At 30.6% G+C, this 20,155-nt stretch overlaps 1 protein-coding gene across 2 annotated transcripts in view; it reads right to left on the bottom strand.

Moving 5' to 3' along the window:
- Positions 1 to 823: 823 nt before the first annotated feature.
- LOC148272059 (uncharacterized) overlaps positions 824 to 20,155 on the bottom strand; it is a 31,620-nt gene continuing 12,288 nt past the window's right edge. For both annotated transcript variants that reach the window (XM_088240584.1, XM_088240586.1), the window contains one exon: positions 824 to 1,266. In XM_088240584.1, coding sequence (XP_088096710.1) covers positions 1,263 to 1,266 — 4 coding nt within the window. In that variant the 3' untranslated portion in view covers positions 824 to 1,262. The remainder of the gene's footprint in view (positions 1,267 to 20,155) is intronic.

The following is a 20,155-nucleotide window of genomic DNA, read 5'->3' as shown; positions in this document are numbered from 1 at the left end:
GAAGGTGTTAACTGGAAAGTTCTTCAAGGAGGGCAAAAGAAAGCTTGTGCTAAGGCTCATCACATGCATTGAACAGGACAATCAGGTAATAAAATAGTTAACAAGTGTAACAAAAATATTCTGCTTTTTTTTTTTTAAATAAACTTTTTTTTTTAAATGTAGTACACTTATGCACTTTCTAAACATGCCTCGTATTATTTATTTCCCATTTTTGTACCAGTAGCATTGTAATGCTCGTTTGTAAATTTGTAAAACATTCGTGATGGCCCCCTTTAGCAATGCATGTGCTCCGTATATTATTCGGTTTTAATGTAATACATTGAAAATGTATTTTTCGACATTCTGAAGAATGAAATATAATTTGAACTACTAGTTCAACACGATATTATAAAGTTTTTATTTATAGATCTTTTGGTAAGTAAATGAATTAAATACAATATACAGTGTTTTTTTTTTGTTTCCATGCTATGAATATAAACAAAAATTAAAATGCCTTTTGGCAATTTTTTTAGTGTAGGATTAAAACATTTTGAATATATTTTAAAAATCTAAACAGAATTTTATTTTAAATGTGATCACAATATTATTTGTAAATAATATTTTTTTACCTTCAAAACACAATTTTTCTCAACTTAAGTTCTCGATGCAATTATTATTAATATTATAATATACCTTTTTCCATAAAGATCTCATTTCGTATTTCAATTTGAAGTTTTTTTAATGACAGAAAATACGTATTGAAATAAAAAAAATAAAACTAATTTTAATAACGCCTAAAATGAAGATTTTTTTATAATGATGTTGAAATTAAAATAAAAAAGACTTTTTATTATAGGGTATTGTTTTATTAAGCCAATAACTGTCGGAATAATATATATTTTGGTTCTCAAAAGTAGACTTGACTCCAAAAATTTAATTATAATCAAAGAAAAAAGAGTATTCTTATGCCTTGAATTAAATGAAATATTAATGTATTTGATCATTACAAGTATACTGAATTAAAACAATATAAAACACAAAAATTGTCATAGAAAAATATTTGAAATAAAATACACACTTAACATTATCAATATTCATAATGACTAGGGAATAATATTCTTTAAAAATAACGGTAAAAAAAATATTTTTAACGTTTAAACTGAAGATACATTTGATTTAAAATTACAATATCACAGACATTGCCTAATAAAAATTACTAAACCTGCAGTCGGTATATTAAATCTGGCACAAAATTGAGGATTGTGATGTTTTGCAGAAAGTACTCACCTGAAACAAAAGAAAACAACAATTAGTTTTTTTTTTATTTTTCCAAAAAATGATAATTTATTGTAATTTATGTTAAATTGGTGTGCTTATTCAAAAAGTTTTTATTGTTAAATCAAACAGAGCGTATGTTGATAATTTACATACATATATTGAAAAAATTCCATGCACGTGTTTTTGGTAACGAAAAAACTTAAAACTGATTTGCAGATAAAAATGATTGATCATCTGCTTTAATAAAGTCATCATTATTTGTTAGATAAACTTTTTGATAATGTTTTTACACTGTGCTTATATACTAAAAAAAATACAAACAAAACACACATTGGGAAGTGTAAGTGAATCGATATCACACCAAAATGGTAATAGTAATTTGTCAGTTTTCGTATGGATATTTTATTAAATTATTTTTATTTCATAATATGAACAAGAAATTTGTTATTTTAGTGCCAAGATAAGTGAAAACACCAGGTTAATTGTTATAAGTTTTATGTTTAAAACGCATATCATGAAGAAAGTAACAAAAATGTCTTAAGAAGCATCAATTCTATTTTTATTTTAAGTTCGTAGATACGAATTTTCAGATAATAGTTATGTATTTTTGCTACTATGCGATGTTCGCTTGCACCTTGAGTATTCTTCTGTTATCTGGACTCCGTCTTATGATGTTCACATCAAGATTATTGAATCAGTCCAACATCATTTTTTGAGAAAGATAGGCTGGAGGTTGAGTTTATCCAGAGACCAATATACGTACAATGAGTTAGAAACTGGCTTGAATATATCTTCTCTTTAAGACCGTCGAATTAAATCTGACCTTAGTCCTATTGAAAATTCTCAACTCACTCTCTGATGCGCCTAAACTACTGAGCTCAATAAAATTAAATATCCCAACTGGAAACCTCAGACAAAACTAACTTTTTCATACCGATAACCATAGAACTAACTATAGTTTTCATTCCTCTGTGCCCAGAATTCTTAGGTCTGCCAAAAAACATACCAGTCTTGATTTCTTTGATGACAAGTTGTCTTCTTTCGTCTATATACTATTGTGTCTTTTTTCATTTATTTATAATTTATAATATAATTTCTTATGTATAAATATGTCCTTAAAAATGCCCACTAAGCGAATATAAAAACAAATAAATTTTGTGCCAATTACCTTTAATGCCAACGTTATGGACAGCATTGCAGATAATGAAACTTCTATATATTTTTAAACATTAATATCTGTATTTTTTATTATATAATTGTAATCACTATGACTCTGACAAAGTGTAAAATAATTTGTAAAGTATCACTCCCAGTAAACTTAAAAATGATTATGACAATGTTGAATAATTTAATTGTGCCCAAGTAGAAGGGAATGCGTGATTTGTTTTTTTTTAGTAATTTATCACAAACTTTAGGCAAAGCTTTGTTAAGACAATTTAATTGAGTTTTTCAATGAAACTTGCTTATTTTATAAAAAAATACGATTTACGTTGGTACTTTGTTGTTATGTAAACCATTGAACGTTTAAATAATACTTTATTTAGTTTGTATAATATATGTCCTTCTATGTAGGCGCAATGGAATTATTTGTATGCTGTGGGTGCTACAATTTGCTCTGTAACATTTGATATAAAGCATTTCCCAAATTAGTTAACGATTGAAAGTTATCCTTTAAAAGCTGTTCTTTTGTATTATTTTTTAAACTTCATTAAACCGTCCATTATATCTTTGTTATTTATTTGTCTTCTTCGTAATTTGAATGACAGAAATAAATGATATGATTATACAATTTAGCCCATTCCCGCGTTGTTATAGGTAAAAAATGAGCCCAAAAAACCCAAAACAAAATTGTTAATTGATAAGTGTACCAAAACATTCTCAATTATTATAAGAAACATTTGGGGAAATTTTGTCGAACTCACGGTCCTGCTATCTATCCTTGTTTGTAATTTCAATATTGTAATCTTGAAAATGCTGGATCCCATCAAAATACCCATTAAAATACTAAAAAATATATTCAAAATGATGGGAGTTGTGTTCATTAAAACTTAAATATCATACACTATTAACTAAATATCCATTGTGCAATCAATTTGTTAAAAATATTTCTTTATAAACATCTCCGAGTAATTCTAATATTTCTCTCCTAAAGAGCAAATCTTTGAAAAATACAGTTATAGGAGACACATCATATTAATATTATGCCTTCCCAAAGAAATGTACCGTAATATGCTATCTTTTCATGGACTTTCTTATTTTATTTATGTTCCTATCAGGGAAATAGGAACGTCTTTTAGTTGTATTTGATTACGTCTTTACCAAAATAATAATCTTAATTCACATATTAATGTAGTCAATATCAAATAAAAACCAGAGCCTGCTTAAAATATTATTAAAAAAAAAACTGTTAATTATAAATATCTGAATCGTCTTATTGCACAGGGAAATATTGTAAATCCGCATTTAGAACTAAAATTGCCAATATCTCATGTGCGTTCTTTATTGATAATCTAAGTAGTATCCATATTGACAGTGCGTCTTTAAATTCTAATTCTAGTTATTCTAAACCTATTAAAATTCTTAAACCATAAAGAACCATTGGGGTAATAAAATGCATTCATAGGCGGAACAATTTTAATGGATTTTGTAGATAAATCCAACGAATCCTCGATTTGAATTTTTTCATAAAAATATCTGCAAAAAGATTTTTGAAAATTTTAAAAATTACGCAACAAAAATGAAATCACAGAAGCCGGAAAATATTCTAAGAAAATTTAGAATATCGTCAGGGGATTTCCCATACTCGAAAACATACCCAGCCAATACAAAATACTGTCACTGATGGATTGAAAATGGCTGATATGTGATTAATAATCCAGAGAAAATCGCTACCAACTTTGAACATTATTTTCCTCCGTTGGGACAGAACTAGCGAAGACCATTTTAAAACACTCTAAAACTGCGGAAAGTGATCCGGCACTTACGGTCGATAATTTGACTTAAGCTTTGGCTAATCTTTCAAATAAATTTTCATCCTCAAAAACGCAAAAAGTTATATTTACAATGTAGTCTTAAAAAAACACGAAAAATTCGGGAATTGGTGGTTTTACTATCAACATTATTAAATATATTCAAAAGTATATTAGCTAACCTTTAACACACAGGTATAATAAATACTAGCAAATCAGAATGATTTTTATACTACACGAAAGAAGTTTCTATTATTCCATTTTTTCCCCTTTTTAAAGAAATATTAGCGTTTTCATAATTCACCCAAATATTTATATTTAATTATTATACAAATTTTGGTAGCCATTTTTAACGAGTTGTAAATAACTCACTATTAGAAAATGGAAATTAAGTTAGGGTAGAAAGGGGTTTGAACATCGGACCACTGACTTGTGAGTTCGCAAACACTTGCCACGGGACCACAACCCGATTCAAATATAAATCTGATGAAATGTAGTAAAAAATGTTTTTGAAAAAATTGATTAAAAAATACTCATGAAATTCTATGAGAGTGGCAATGCTAATTCAGATCAACAGTTTGATTTCCGAGAAGGTGCAAGCATGGCTGACAAAATTTTACTTGATACTTAAAATACTAAGCCTAGAAAATGGTAGATCTAGAACGCTCATTGCAGTTTTCTTAAAACCTGCTTAAGTTTTTGACACAGTTTTCCTCCTAATTTTCTCTTGAAATTATAAAAATGTATTGGCATTAGGAATAAAGTTCTTTTATTACTTCATAATTTCTCATCTTTGAAATCGTAGTCCATAGTCATGCGTACATCATAGAGACAAGCAAAAATAACGAAGTCACCTTTTTATTTTCGGACTTCCACAGGGTAGTGTCCTGGGACCGATTCTATTTCGAGTATATATAGAAGCTTTTTTTTTTAAAATTAAAAATGGAGGGAAAAATTGTTTCCTGTGCCAACAAAATGATTTTATTATTCGAGGCTGGTGGCTGGAAGTCTGTCTTTTAGAAAGGAAAATGTCGTATAAACATTATAAAATAATGGTTGTTTAATAAGATTCTTAAACTTTTTCTAGATAAAACTAAATAATTTACATTTATTCATACAAAATAACGTTTTACAAAAAAATAAGAGCATAGTTTTCCTAACTCCATGAGACCAAGAGCCCTGTATTGAGTATGGGTACAATATAATGGAAAGTGACGTAACATAAAAAGACATGAAATAACAGTACAATAGCAAGCAGTACGCTTTATCTGGGAATTTACTTTGATAATGCATCCCAAATTTTGCAACGGGTAGATTCCATAAAACACCTTGCCATTATCATTGATAGAAATCTGCGATAGAAGATTTAGGTCCAGTCACTGACTTCTAGGTAAAGAAATCTTTACCGTCTATTCTACTCTCTTAGAGACATTATAGAGATCAGCACTCTCAAAAGTGTATACTTAGCTCTATTTGAATCCACTGCAACCTATATAACAATTGGCAAGGGGGGAGACTATACGGCATTCATCTAAAAGTCTATCGCAATTTTACAAATCCAATCATCATATTCCAGCACTTACCAATACCCGTCAGAACAGTTGTTTCAATGCATGTAGCACAATTCTACCTCAAAGAAGGATTGACACACTTCCGGTCAAATAATAAGACGAAATCTCAGCAGCAAAAAAACAAGGTTTTCCTTAGACACAAATTATGTCATACCTAAAACCCTTACGACCTTTGCTTTGAGGTACCTCTTTTTAATTGCAGAGAGAGTATTAAATTCTTAAACACCAAAACTATTTTAAGAGAGGTGTGGTAAGGATTGGATTTACGTTAGCGGGAGAAGAGGGATATAGGTAGGAAAATTCGCGATGATTTTTTTCAATATTTGACTTTTATTGTTGTTTTTACTTTTTATGTAAATCAAATGGTTGTGCTTATTATTTTTATATTGATATTGATGTGCCATATATGTTTTTTATGATGATTTTTGATTTTTTATATTATTTTTTGTGATTCGTCCCAACTCAACACAGACTTTTGATCCTATATAGTTAGGACTTATGTTTCACAAAATGTTAAATGGAATACTGTGAATAAATTAAAAAATGAATGAAAAAAAATACCATCTTTTTACAAAAAAAGTGTGTATTACACATTAAATTTCCAAAAAACGTTTCATTGGTAGTGCAAAACATTATTTATTTAGAAATCTCAACTAGGTAATTGACAAGTCTAAGATTAGGTCCGTATGTATTCAATTTCATTTTTCAATTTAATATGAAAAACAAATCGATTCAGAAGAAATTTCAAGAATAATAAAATTGCCTTTATTAACATACCTTAGTAGTTACCGGATGAACCAAAAACGTTGTGAAAATAGATTTAATTATATCTGCAAATGTGAAACGGAGTCCGCTAAGGGATTTTGGGATTTGATTACATTCAAATTTGATCTCCAATCTCGAGAGGACATTTCTGAAGTTACTTGAATTAATTTTGAAATAATAGTTTTATTTTTCATTGAATCGGCATTAAATTTTATGAGATTCGGGATTAAATCTTAATTACCATTTACCAATCAATGAGATTAGTTAAAAATTAAAGTTGTGTCTTTATGAAGTCGAGTTGAAAAATCGGTATAAATCCTGAATAAAGAAATCAAATGAAGATTAGTTGGAAATTTGTGTAGTAGTAAGAGAAAATAACCTACGATTCTTAAAATTGTAGGTTCGATTTCAGGCTGAAAGAATGCAAAATATTTATTTTACGGGTTGTTAAAACTGCAATGTTTTATTCTTCTAGACAGGCCCACAGAGCATAAGCTTGATCACCTTGTCTTCATGTAACAGATGCTAGAAATACACTGCATTTGCTTTACATAACAATGAAAAGTTTATTTGCCAATAACTATAATACACAGTTGAGAAATATACAATTTAAAAAAATATTCCACTGAAAGTGAAAACTCTGTTTTCACAATTATATCAAGAAATAGCTTCCAAGATTTTTTACAGCCATCAAAATAAGTTTAAAGTGCTCAAATATAGACATATGGTTTTCATAAGAACAGAAAATGAAGCATTTATTATTTGATACGAAATAATCATACCTATTTGGTTTTTGTTATTTGGTTTATACGTTTGAATAATCCCACACTGTGACGCGGGACATACTATTAAAACAACAAAATAAATCAAAAATATTTTATACTTGTACTTTATAAATAACTTCTTTTACTATTCAATTTGGATATTCACTTACGCGGTTAATTCAGAACAAAAAAAATAAACCATTCAAGTGCATTCTTTCGAACTTTATTTATTCATTTGAAAAGAGTAACATAAAATAAAATGAATGAATGCAGAAGAAAAAAAAACAAGCCGTTATTAATTCAACCATTTCCCTAGAAAATGATTATATAGATACAAATAAAAAATATAACAAAATAATTACACATATCACCCAAAACTCACAAATACTCCGTAGTGATAAGATTTATGTAAAACAAGATGAGTAATATTTATAAACATAATTTATTGAGGTAGCCTTTGTGGTGTAGTGGTTAAGACGCTTGACTCATACACGGAAGGTTCCGGGTTAGATTCCCGGTGAGAACCCAAAAACTAAAAATGTGATTTTTTCAAGCCTGGGTGTAATTTATCAATGTCATTGGGCTTCCTAGCCTATTGTGGTGCAAATGAAAAAAAACATTCCCTTTACCTACGTATTTATTTGCTGTTAACATCGAATTAATGTTTTCAAATAACGAATAATTGGAACAAGGATTTGATTAGTAATGAACTTTACATCGATTCTAAACAGTAAAAGGTAATATTGATAATCACCAATTTGAGCTGCTTATACCGATAATCATCAATTTGAGCTCCTTATATTTAACCTTACTAAAAACATATACCAGAGTTCATCAATATAAAACGTTGACTAGATAGAGATAATTGTACATTGCTAGGAATCTTAATTACGACATGAGTTGCTTTGTCTGAGTTTTAGGAGTAGAGAAATGGTTTGAACATAAAACTAATATATATTAAAGGCAATGTTTGAATGTGTGTCTTCGATAGACTGAATAACTAGTGGACCTATTTGCGTGCGGTTTTCAGCGAAATAAAGATCTGTGTAACGAGCGTATTTATAGCTCTTAAAATCTTCAATTTATTGAGTAGAAAAAAAGTTTGGAGCGTAAATGTTTTTTTTCATCGCTAATCCGGGCTGCATTTGCGGAGAATGCAAAAAATTGGAAAGATGTTAGTTTTTGGTATCTAAAAAAAAGGTTTTAAATTTTTACAAACGAAATTCGTTTTTTATGTATCCCAATCCAATTATTTTCTTAAATCCCTTATAATTTCTGCCCATTTATTTTTATTTACTGGATTTTTGGTAACATTAAAATAATACCAACTGACATTCGATGAATTTTTGAAAATTGCATTCCTAAATACAGAGCACCCCTGTTAATGTGAACAGTAGAGTGTGGCATTTGGAAAAAAAAAACTAAGTTTGAAAATGTTTGTATAAAGTTTTAGAATTCAACCATAAACAAGTACCTAGGTAGGTACTTACTGAAAATCAATATTTGAAAACAAATTATTTTTAGTTTTGAAATTCAATCCTAATAAAGTACCTAGGTACCTACATGCCAATGAAAAGTTTCACCATCTCTTTAACGTTTATCGGACTGGCGGTTAAATACGGCTAAATACGCATAGAGCGGGACTAAACGTTTGGGCATGAGTTGAGTGTCATAATTTTAGAGGGTTTCGGGTTCGTTTTATGTGTATTAATTGGTCAATGGTTTCATTTAAAAATACTGAACCTGTTTCGACGGTTACATAACATAATTATGGAGTAAAGTATTGTAAGTATACTTAATAATGTTTAACCTTAAGAAGAAACACGGTCTTACTTTTCTTCATACAAACGTTTTCCCGTATTTTCTTTCTAGATTATGGCACTACAGTTATGATTTTTTACACACTATAGATATTTACAATTTTCGTTTTTTTTATAAAAAATGTTTGTTATGAGAACTAGAACTTAAAAAGCTGAAAAAAATACAGGTTTATCTGCTGTCTTCGGGCGCACGGTATACAAATATATTTTTTTTAGAAAACGCAAAACGTACCGAAACATAAAATTTTATTCTGATACTCTGTCTAAAAATAGAACAAAATCGGTTCAGTTTTGAGGTGCGGAAAATGGGACAACAAAACGTCGATTTTGTCTATTCTAACAAAAGGTCTGATATGCAATTTTCTTATTTGCACAGTATAGAGGACGCATCTGCAATACTGTGATAGGAAAACAATTTTTGAATACCTATTATCCAAAATTCTTGGTCCTCTCAATAGGTAAACCGAAGCACAAAAATAATCATGTACACGAACATATTTCATTTGGACTAAATACAATCATTGATATTTTCGATTGCGTTCATTTAATTTATACACGAGTATGTACTCAAATCTAGCAATAGCAAAAGCATTGCCGGGTTTCGCTCATATTATATAATTCTGTAAAGTCAGCAACGAATTTGACGTGAATTAAGCAGACCGAAACCTAAAAAAGCATTATCAAAACTGATTAAACTATTTCATTATCGTTATTGCGCTTCCACGAAAAAAGCAGGTTAAAAAGACGGCTCATCCCAATACTGCCAAGTCAGTTTTCACACTTTAGACGAAGATTAATCGTTTGATCTTTCGTGTAAACATGTGCGGTCTCACAGACCCTGCGGCACTAGAGAATCGTCGTTTCACCCCCTTCCGCGTGCATCCCGGTTTTCTATGTCTGATTAGCTTCGAGTTTAAATACATTTCGGATAATACTGAAGCATAAAAAAATTAGCCCTGTCTGTTTCGTGAAAAAACATGGTTGCTTGCGGTGTGCGAAACAAGTATGTCCTGAGTGCCAATAGCAAATTCGCAAAGTTCACCCATTTTCATATTTGTTATCACGCATGTGATCAGAGATTTGTGTTCTTTTTTAAGTTACTAAGTATCTTAACTAAGATAAAAATATTATAAGTTATCTTAGAATTATTTTATTATTTTAGTAAACTTTGACTTCTAGACAATTTTGTCGAAAATACAATGTATAATTTTTGTGATTGCTTATTAATGATTAAAAATAATTTAAGAATACAGAAAGTTATTTTATTATATTCTTGAAGATGTGATATAAAAATTAATTATAATTACATTTGAGTAGGCTGCCGTATTTCATTTTTCTAAAATCATTTAAATACGAGAGTGGTCTGTCAGGTTTCACATCACCAGAACATAACAAAAAAAGGCCACTTGTTAAAAGTTAAGTAATTTTTTGCCTTTCGCCTAGCCGCCGTCCATGTGGAGTAGTCGAACCGACCCGACAGAATTGTCACCACGCTCTGGATGTATCGGTAAAACGCCGGATTCTACTTTAAAATGGGGCTGGAGGAGAGTATGCCTTTATGTTGAGTTTTTCTGTCTTATACTAACGTTGTGACCTGTCATCAAGTCGTTTATAACGAGTAAAAATAAAAACTCCTAAAAGTGAGTTGTATAAAATCAAAACCAGCAATCTGACTTTTTACTAATTTGCGGTCAACAAGAAAATTTTTTTTACGCTTTAATCAGTTAGTAAATTTATTGCATATGTATTGAATAACATTAGTTAGAGATTTCTAAATATTTTCTATTCATCTTCGAATAGATTCAGTTTTAATTAAAACAATAGACATTTTTTTGATTATCTCTTTTTAAATAAAATGTACCAATACTACTAAATTATTTGAAAACTATGGAAAACAAAAGAAAAAATGTTCAAATCTATGTTTATTTATTTATTTATTTTTGCACCACAACAGGCCAGGAAGCCCAATTACAGTAGTGAATTGCATCACAAAACACCCAGGCTTGAGAAAAATCACATTTTAATTTTTGTGTTCTCACCGGGAATCGAACCCGGAACCTTCCATGCGTGAGTCAAATGTCTTGACCACTACACCAAGGAGGCCTCCTTTATATGTATTGTACTCGTAGTACTAAGCTAGCAACCACTCAAGAACAACAGTTTTTACTTATAATAATATATATGATATGGTCACTTTATTACTTTTATATTATCAACAAAAATCTCCACAGTCAAGTAGGATTTTTGTAGTTAAAAATCAAATGGCGTGAACATAACTGTGTTTATTAGTGTTGAATAATTAACAGCTAACACCGGGTAGTCGATATTGTCTGGTGTAAAAGTCACAAATGAATTCGTATTTCGTAATATTCATTTAAGATGACAAATTACAAAAGTATGTTCAAATCAGACTATCTAAATCGAAATGATAATAAAATATTTCGCTAGCCGAATTTTTGCCGTTATCGGTGATTTAAACTCTTTTTTTGTCAACTGATTACTGAAATTGGTCATATCGATCGTGGGAACAGTAAAAAATCAATTTAAGATAATAAATCAATCGAACGATCATTGTCCCTGATTGCGTAATTGAATAAAATGTTAAAACTGAAATATTATACAGTAGTGTGGAATCTGTGGGTTTTGTAAAATATTTTGAAAACGTCAGCAATACCCGCGATCAAATAATACTAACATTCACAGAATACTTTAGTTGACAACGGTTTCCAATCAACTCTGGAAATCGGTAATGAATAATTTTATTTTTAAATTATAATTCTGTTATCCACATAACTACATAAGTTCATTGGTTTGAAGGTAAAACTCGTCATCTGAAATTTTGATAATTTTGAGAAAACAAGGTGTGAATATTGCAATTCAAATTTTATTTTCTGATCTTTGCTATTCCCATTGCATTAAATGTATAAAAAATGAGAGAAGTCAATGAAAGAAATCCGATTTTCTTAAATATAAGCAGTTATTTTATAAAACATATTTTGTCGCTTAATGGGTTTTGGCACATGTTTGTTAGTACGAGGCATTCCAAAAAGTAAGAATACGAGATTTTTATTTATTAAAAAAAAAAATATGTTTAATAAAAAGTTGTAAGATGTTGTTGATGATACACTTGTTAACTATTTAACCACCTAATCTTCATCCCGTGCAATGCATTTGGTGAGATGTGGCACAGGTTTCTTTATGGCCACCTCGAAAAACTCTCCCGCCACCTCCTTCCCTCACTTCAGAACCTCTTTCTGCACCAGTTTGTTGGTTTAAAATTAAATTCCACCCATGTGTGCCTTCAAGACGGTGAATAGATGTTCATTTGAAGGTGGCAAGTCAGGGGAATACGGGGGGTGGTTCAAAACATCCCAACCAAATTAGTCTAAGAGCGCCTTGGTGGCTAAGGCTGTGTGAGGACGGGCGTTGTCGTGCATCAAGTACACTCCTCTTGTCAGAGTTTCCCTCCTTTTTTTAAAATCTCCTTTTGAATTTTTTTTAGGATCTCACAATATCGTTGTACATTGGTGGTCTCCCGCCGAGGCAGAATTTCGACCTAAATGATGCTCTTTCGGTTTCAAAATACTGAGGCAGTAAATTTATTGCCCAAAATTGTGGTTTTGTTAAAAACTCCCTACTCCACTTAAACACACTTGTTTTGTTCATAACACCATCACCGTTAACCGTTTTGATTCGCGGAAACATGTCGGTAGGTGATATCTTTCCGTAAATAGGAAGCGTGGCACATCACGTGTCTCGCACTTGACGGGATTTCTAACCGACATATTTTACGCAACTAGACACTACAACGTAAGTTTAAGAACTACCGTGTTCCTTTTATGCTCACTCTGTCAGAATATCAGCCTCTAACACTTAGTGTTGCAACCTCAAAAAACAAAAAAAAACAACAACCCGTTGTCGTCACAGTTCACATATTTTCTAAACATGCATCGTAAATAAAAGGTGGTTTGATAATATCTTAATAGTGTGGTGGTTCTAAATACATAACTGATTTAGCATTATATTAATCATTTTATTTTATTTTGATGAATATGACTAAATATTCGTCAAATACAATATGTATTGCAGATTTTTTTTATTTCCTAAATTATATTATTAAAATAAAGAGTATCGTTATAGTGACAAAACAAACAAAAACAAACTATTTCGCAATTTCGCCGTAGGAGTGGGCAGAGAAGATGCCTGTGCAAACAGACCTCGCTTTCCCGACCTTTGACATGTCTACCTTTAAGTATTTGTTGCATATGGTGTTGCAGTGTCTTTTTCGTTTACTGCAGCTATCAAAATTCACATCGTGATTGCCTTCGCCTTCTAGGCCTGAGAGATCTCATTTCGACAGCATTCTGCCTATTTTCATCCCTGTTCTTTTTTTTTTTTTGCACCACAACAGGCCAGGAAGCCTAATTACAGTGGTGAATTACATCACATAGCACCCAGTCTTGAGAAAAATCACTTTTTAACTTTTGTGTTCTCACCGGGAATCGAACCCGGAACCTTACGTGCGTGAGTCAAGCGTCCTGACCACTACACCACGGTGGCCTACCAATTCTACACATTTTTTCCATACTTAAGGATTATTAATCCTAGTCCTAGTACTCACCGTAGTACTTGATGGCTTTTTCCTTTTATCTTTACTTACCCCTCACAATGAATTTTCCCTCAATTTTTTTCCGTTTATATGAAGGTGATTGTCACAGTGAATTTTTTATAAAAGGTATCAAAAAACCCCATTTTCCTAAAAAAAATGTACGTTATAAGTTTGACCCTCGAACCAATGATATTATCATCATTATAATTTTCCTATCCAGTAACGCATAGGGATATTATAATGATGAAAGTACATTTGCAGTCAACAGCTTATCTGTAATTTTTGGTTGAGAAAATATGGATGTTTAAAATGGTAAATGTTACACGGCGTGTGAAGTGGCCACTTAAACCAGCAAACGACAGATCATAAGTCCTATAAATGCCTTAACTGCCATATTTCAAAAAGTTTTCCCTAACTATCGTAACAAATCTAATATTGTAAATACGTTCAAATCCTTCAAGATATGCAGTAGATAAATTTAATCCTTTAGAGTTTGCCATTTGGGAATGCTGCAACGAGTTTGCATAAATAAGCTAACCATATGTAAAGTGGACATCCGTATTTCCTGTTTTAGCCTTACGAACCAATGAAATAACGACTGTTTAAAAATTAATCTCTCTTTTTCTTAACAATTAAACTACCAATGTATGTCAAAAGAGTTTTGTTTAATTTTTTAACTGTTTTCCTTTTAAACCGAAACTGTTCTATATATTTAAAAAAAAAATCTAATTTAAAATCTTGTAAGTGTGTATATATACTTCCGATATGTATTTTTGGCAATTTCCGTTTTTCGGGACAAATACAAACTTCTGTTTATACACAAAAATCCACACATAAAAATGACATCCAATATTTTTAATTATAAATTTGAGAAAAACTTACAAATAGATAAAATAAACTACAGATATGTAAAACAAACTGACATTAATTCTTAAACTTTGCATATTGCAAATATTTCACCTTTCTATATTTTTTATGAGAAAGTTCAACCATAAGGGAAATCATTAAATCTTTAATCTCCTTAAATTTGACCACATAACCGATTACCACCTACAATTACCCTGGCAATCAGTATCAGGCATAGAACAACCGTTTACATCCGATCACTTCTGCACAATAATTTTAATAATCCCACTTTTACAAGCCTATTTATTCGAAAAAGCCCCTCCAACCTATCACAACATAGGCTATCTCTGCATTCTTGTAACGAGAACCCCTTTAATACCCATACGAAACTCTTGCGTCGTCTTTTACAATAGAAGCTGCTCGATTGTCTACTGATTATCTACCCATTTAATTACAATTGAAGGGCCACTTTCTGAATATTTTGGTTTTTTCTTTTTATTTTTCTTCCACTTTTACCACCTTTTCTTCTCATAGTTTAAAAGTAGATTCTTCAATTATTTATGTTCTTTTTTTATTTATATCCCTACAGAGATGAGGTAGATTTTTATTTTTCTCAAATTCAGGATTATAGGTATTCGAGCGTTTACAGGGCTTATGATCTGTCATTGGCTGGGTTAAGTGGCCACTTTAAGTACTACAACATTCCCCATTCCGCTTATTAGCGAATATCCACACAGATGACATTTTTGATTTTTGTATATATCTTACTAAACGAGAAACCGGAAACGGAGAATTTGTATACAAATACACGTACCAAAATAATGTTATTTATGTTCTTTAAAAAAATCTGTGTTTTTTTACAATAAAATTAAAATTAAAAGATTTTTATGAACCACAGGATGTAAATATAAATAAACTACTTATTTTCTCAAATCAACGCTTTCATATTGATATAAACTCTATATTATATGTGTGTTAAGTATTGAAATAATTGAACAATTCGTTCTAATTTCTGTTGCAAATTGGAAGAAAAACTAAGGTTTTGGCTAAAACTGGCCGAAACCGAAACTTCGATCAGCCAAGAGTAATATATTTTTTAAGTGGAATTGCTGCTGTAATCGAATGATCATAGATTCCGAATAATATATTTAAAGTTTCTTAGCCATAGTTTTGTTTTCGTTATGTTACGTTCTTATGTTCTTGTGTTCTTACAATTTACTAAGTCGGTTTCATTATTTGCGTGTGAAGTATTTATTGTAATAACAAAGCATGTTTTCTCATGTGAATAACGTATGGTAAAATATGAGAAGCCACGAAAGAGAAAATAATGAATGGAAAATACGTAGATAAATACATACTGAAAGTGTTCGAAATAATTAAATTCAGCTTATAACCTTTTGATAATAACTTTCTGCGAAGCTTTCAGTCCCGAAAATAGTAAAATTGTAATATTCTCTTGTTTCACATTTTATTAAGTCAGCTGTGTAAGTAATGTAAATATATAATAAATGCAGTATTTTTGTTGGGTTCTTCTATGTCCGGGTGGATAAAATATAATGTTTTCAGTGTGAAAAAAAGAACCAGAACCCTAAACGAGTGTTTTCAACTCAATGGCTACTCTCAGGTATAAATCCTGAAATAGACAATCAATTGGAGATAAGTTCACATCGTAGTGCATTGGTGGAAGCGTTCGCCCACAATGATAGTTTTCGGACGGGGACAAGTAACCACACGGTGTCTGTCGAGTCTGCAGAGAGTGTTTCCACGGATCAAACCACGGGATCGCAAATGCCAGGTTTCCTCCGTGCCTGAGCTGGGCCTGTAACTGATCACATTGCCATCGAAGCAGCAGAAATGATCAAGATGCCTTACAATTAAAACCGATAAGAAGATCGATCGTCTTTGCAACGGTTTTTGGTATGTGAAGGGAGTTCTTCCACGTGCACGCTGTGCACCACTTGATCCAAAGTCCGTAGTGTTGTGAACTCACGGATCAGAGGACCAAGATTCGAACCTCACTTTACTTCAACTTGATTCCTATTTTCTAAAAGTGAGTTATTTACCACTAGTGGAAAATGACGTCCAAATTGATATATTTGTGTAAAGCACAAGAACATATTTAATGATTTTTATCGAAAAATAAAAAAAATCTCATGAAAAACACGATGTAGTATTTTATAATCTACTCTGCGTCACTTTACCTATTTTAATCCAGTGAAGCGCAGTTTAATGTACTTAGGGATTACTTTTCCTCGAAACAAAGTTAACACGTCTACATTCTAGAAGATTACTGAGAGCTCTTCCGGACAGCTTTTCTCCATTCAGCATTTCTTTGTATGAGACTAATGGCAACTTTAGGCTTCAAAATATGTGTGTATATGTAGGCAATAGCCTTTCTATTTAATATTATTATTTATTTTTATCATAGAAAACATTGTGAAAATTCCTAAGATAATTTATTTGTGCGAACACACGTTAATTTAAAAAAAAAAGAAAGGTTCTTAACCTTTTATTAATACTTTTACGAAAATCAAGGGTTTATTATATAAATACATAGTACAACACGATAATAATTTGATGAATTTTATATTTCGTTTTTAAAATGCTTTTCATCTCTGTTGTTATTTGTTAATCTTAACAACTCACTAGGGGGTGAAATTCAGTATTTTGCTTACAAACATTTAGACGATCTTCAAACATTTTTTTTATAATTGCAAATTATTTGTACCTTGCTTTTGTGAAATGCTAGGTTTTATCAAATTTATAATTCTTGAAGTTACATTCAGTTGGTTTTAACTTTTTTTAGATAACAAAAATATAAGTTAAAGCAGAATGAGCAAAATTTCACTTTTACATTAATAAACAATAATAAAACCGTCCTCAAGGTTGGACACAAAAAAAAGGAATTAAATACCACCATTTAATAACTAAACCTGCTTGATTGTCCCAGTAACAAATCGAACAGTCTCTATTCGTGTATCATTACAGTTTAGAGGCTAAGCTAGTCGCAGCAATCCGAGTGTTAAGTTTGCATTCAAGCTCCCATCTCGGCCTATCGAACATTGGGAAATACATTAGAAGACGTTCTACAGTCTGCTCAGTGATGTCATCACATAGGCAACAACTCTCATCTCGCAGCCAAAAGCGATGCAGATATTCCCTCATGCATCCATGCCCCGAGAGAGCCTAAGTTGGTTCAAACGTAGGCGTTTCTTGATTTTAAAATGTTTTGGCCTCGTCTGTGCTTCTTAAAAGTGGCTTAATCCACTTATTGGCACTTTTTTTTATATGTTTTCCTCAACTCACTGGATTTATCGTTTGAAAGGGGCCACCTTACATGGCTAATTGGGACTTCATCAAAGTTCTGCCTCACTTTTTTTACCGTTGCTGTGACCGCAACTCAAAGCATTGGAAATAATATTATTTTGAAAAAAAACGTGCGGTGCCTCAGAGCAGGTACCGACCAGAGGAACCAGTGATGTGGGCAAAGTTATATACCTTAAGATCTATGCACTGGTCCATTATTCTCCTTTTCTATCACGTCATCTCAACTCCTCAAGATTCACGGTTCACACTGTGAAACTTTTGTTGTCACAAATTAAGCAATTTTTCGTAAATTAAATTTTTGCGTAAAAACCATAAATTTTATTTATCATGAAACTAATTAAGGTTGTTTATAATTTGTTTGTTAATAATCAGTGTGTCATACTTATGTAAGCATCGTGTCTTTATTTTCTTTATCATAGGTATTCTGTTGTGAAAAAATGTGAAATTTCCTGCAATATGTAAAGTAGGAGTACGCGCTAGATGCAGATAAGAGACTTCGATATGTTTCTTGTATCGTGTTAAGTCCATAAAACAGACTGAGTTCATTTGCGCAAGTGAATGAAACGCGCGCAATAAAGGTTGTTGTTCTGGTTGTAATATTTAATTTAAAACAACATCTTAATTAAGTTTTTAGACCTTCATACCTGCTCTTACTGAAAACAAAAGGGCAGGTCTGAAGATCATAAAAACGATAATAAGTTGTTGTTATAATTTAAATACTAGAACCAGAATTATCTTCTTATTTTTAAAAAAAAGAACGCACTTTAAAAAAGACTTTAACTAAAATCCTTTTTTTAAAAAAGTATTACCAAAGGCATAATTTTACGTAGAAATAAACGAAAATGTCACAAAAACGTATGTAATTTAAAATATTTTTTTATTTTAAAAACAAAAAATAAAGCACTTTCATGTTCAATTAATTATCTTTAAATTATTAAAAGAAATTTTTGTTCAATACTTAGTTTTTATTGAGATCCCAGATACCTAAATTTAGTCTAACTTTGAAATGGCGTAATCTGCCGGTCTAAAAGTAATTATGTTTTGGTGACATAAAACTTTAAAGTATATTTTTTAACAGATATACCATTTGAAAATATTGTTTTCATCTAATTTATGTTTTTTCCTTTTTTGATTATTGCGCGATTTACAAAAACATTCGTTTTAAAATGGCAAAATCGGATGATTTCCTAATTTTGCGTTCGTTTTATCAGACTACAGCCTTATTGTCAGAGGTGTAAAAAAACTCAATCTAATATGATTTATGAAAACAAAAACAATATTTAACATACTCGTTGGTAGATCAAACTCACGTTTGTACATATTTAATACAAAATTTTGTGACTTCAAAAATAAACTTTTTGAAAAACACTGTAAACGAAACATTTGTCAGTGTGTAATAAGTTGATGTTCATTTAAATGTGTTTATTTTATTATAATATCAAAATTTTGAATTGATCAACTATATTATGAAAATCCCTCTCTTCCACTCTATTTCCTCATCCCTTAACCTTCTTACGAGCTCTTATTTTTCCTCATGTCTAATAAAATATATTATTTTTCTCTTTACTGTGTAACATGTTCTCTCATAATATTTGTGAAAAACTTTTACTGGATGTATGCACTATTTTTTATATTTTTTATTCTTATATAACAACTGTTGTTTTTCCTTAATATTTTTTTTTAAAAAACATAAAATATATGTATGTATGTGTGTGTATATATAAATATATATATAATATTTCTATTTGTTTTTCGTTTTTATATGCAACATTTTAAAACATTTTTTAATATGTATTTTCTTTAATTTTAAGATAGAATAATTAGTTTGAGACCCGTGAAACATTATATATACAAGCTGTCATACTTGCTACCCAGATGGGTTCATGATCATTTATTTGTACATAGGAAATAAGTACTACTGACTCTGTAACAATAACCAATGAACCAGAGATTCAGTCTGTTTGTATAATAAACTCATATAAGCATTACTTTCCAGCCAACGTCGTATTAACACATTTCTTGTCTTCTGATAAATAATTTTTGCTTATAAAGTATTGATTTTCTAAGTATTCTATTCACTTACTTTTTCACTGAAATATTTCAATAAAACACACAAAAAAATATGTTGTTCAAAGTTTGATATCTTTTTTTCTCTCCAATTCTCACGTGCAACGTAATATTTGCTATATGCTTGGATTGAGCTAGTTTAGAAAGATTGTGTTTTATT

This window comes from Micrasema longulum, unplaced genomic scaffold (genome assembly GCF_059751315.1).
Source record: "Micrasema longulum isolate JH-2025_06_02 unplaced genomic scaffold, ASM5975131v1 h1tg002510l, whole genome shotgun sequence".
NCBI classification, from domain to species: domain Eukaryota; kingdom Metazoa; phylum Arthropoda; class Insecta; order Trichoptera; family Brachycentridae; genus Micrasema; species Micrasema longulum.
This window is presented reverse-complemented; position numbering and strand designations above follow the sequence as displayed.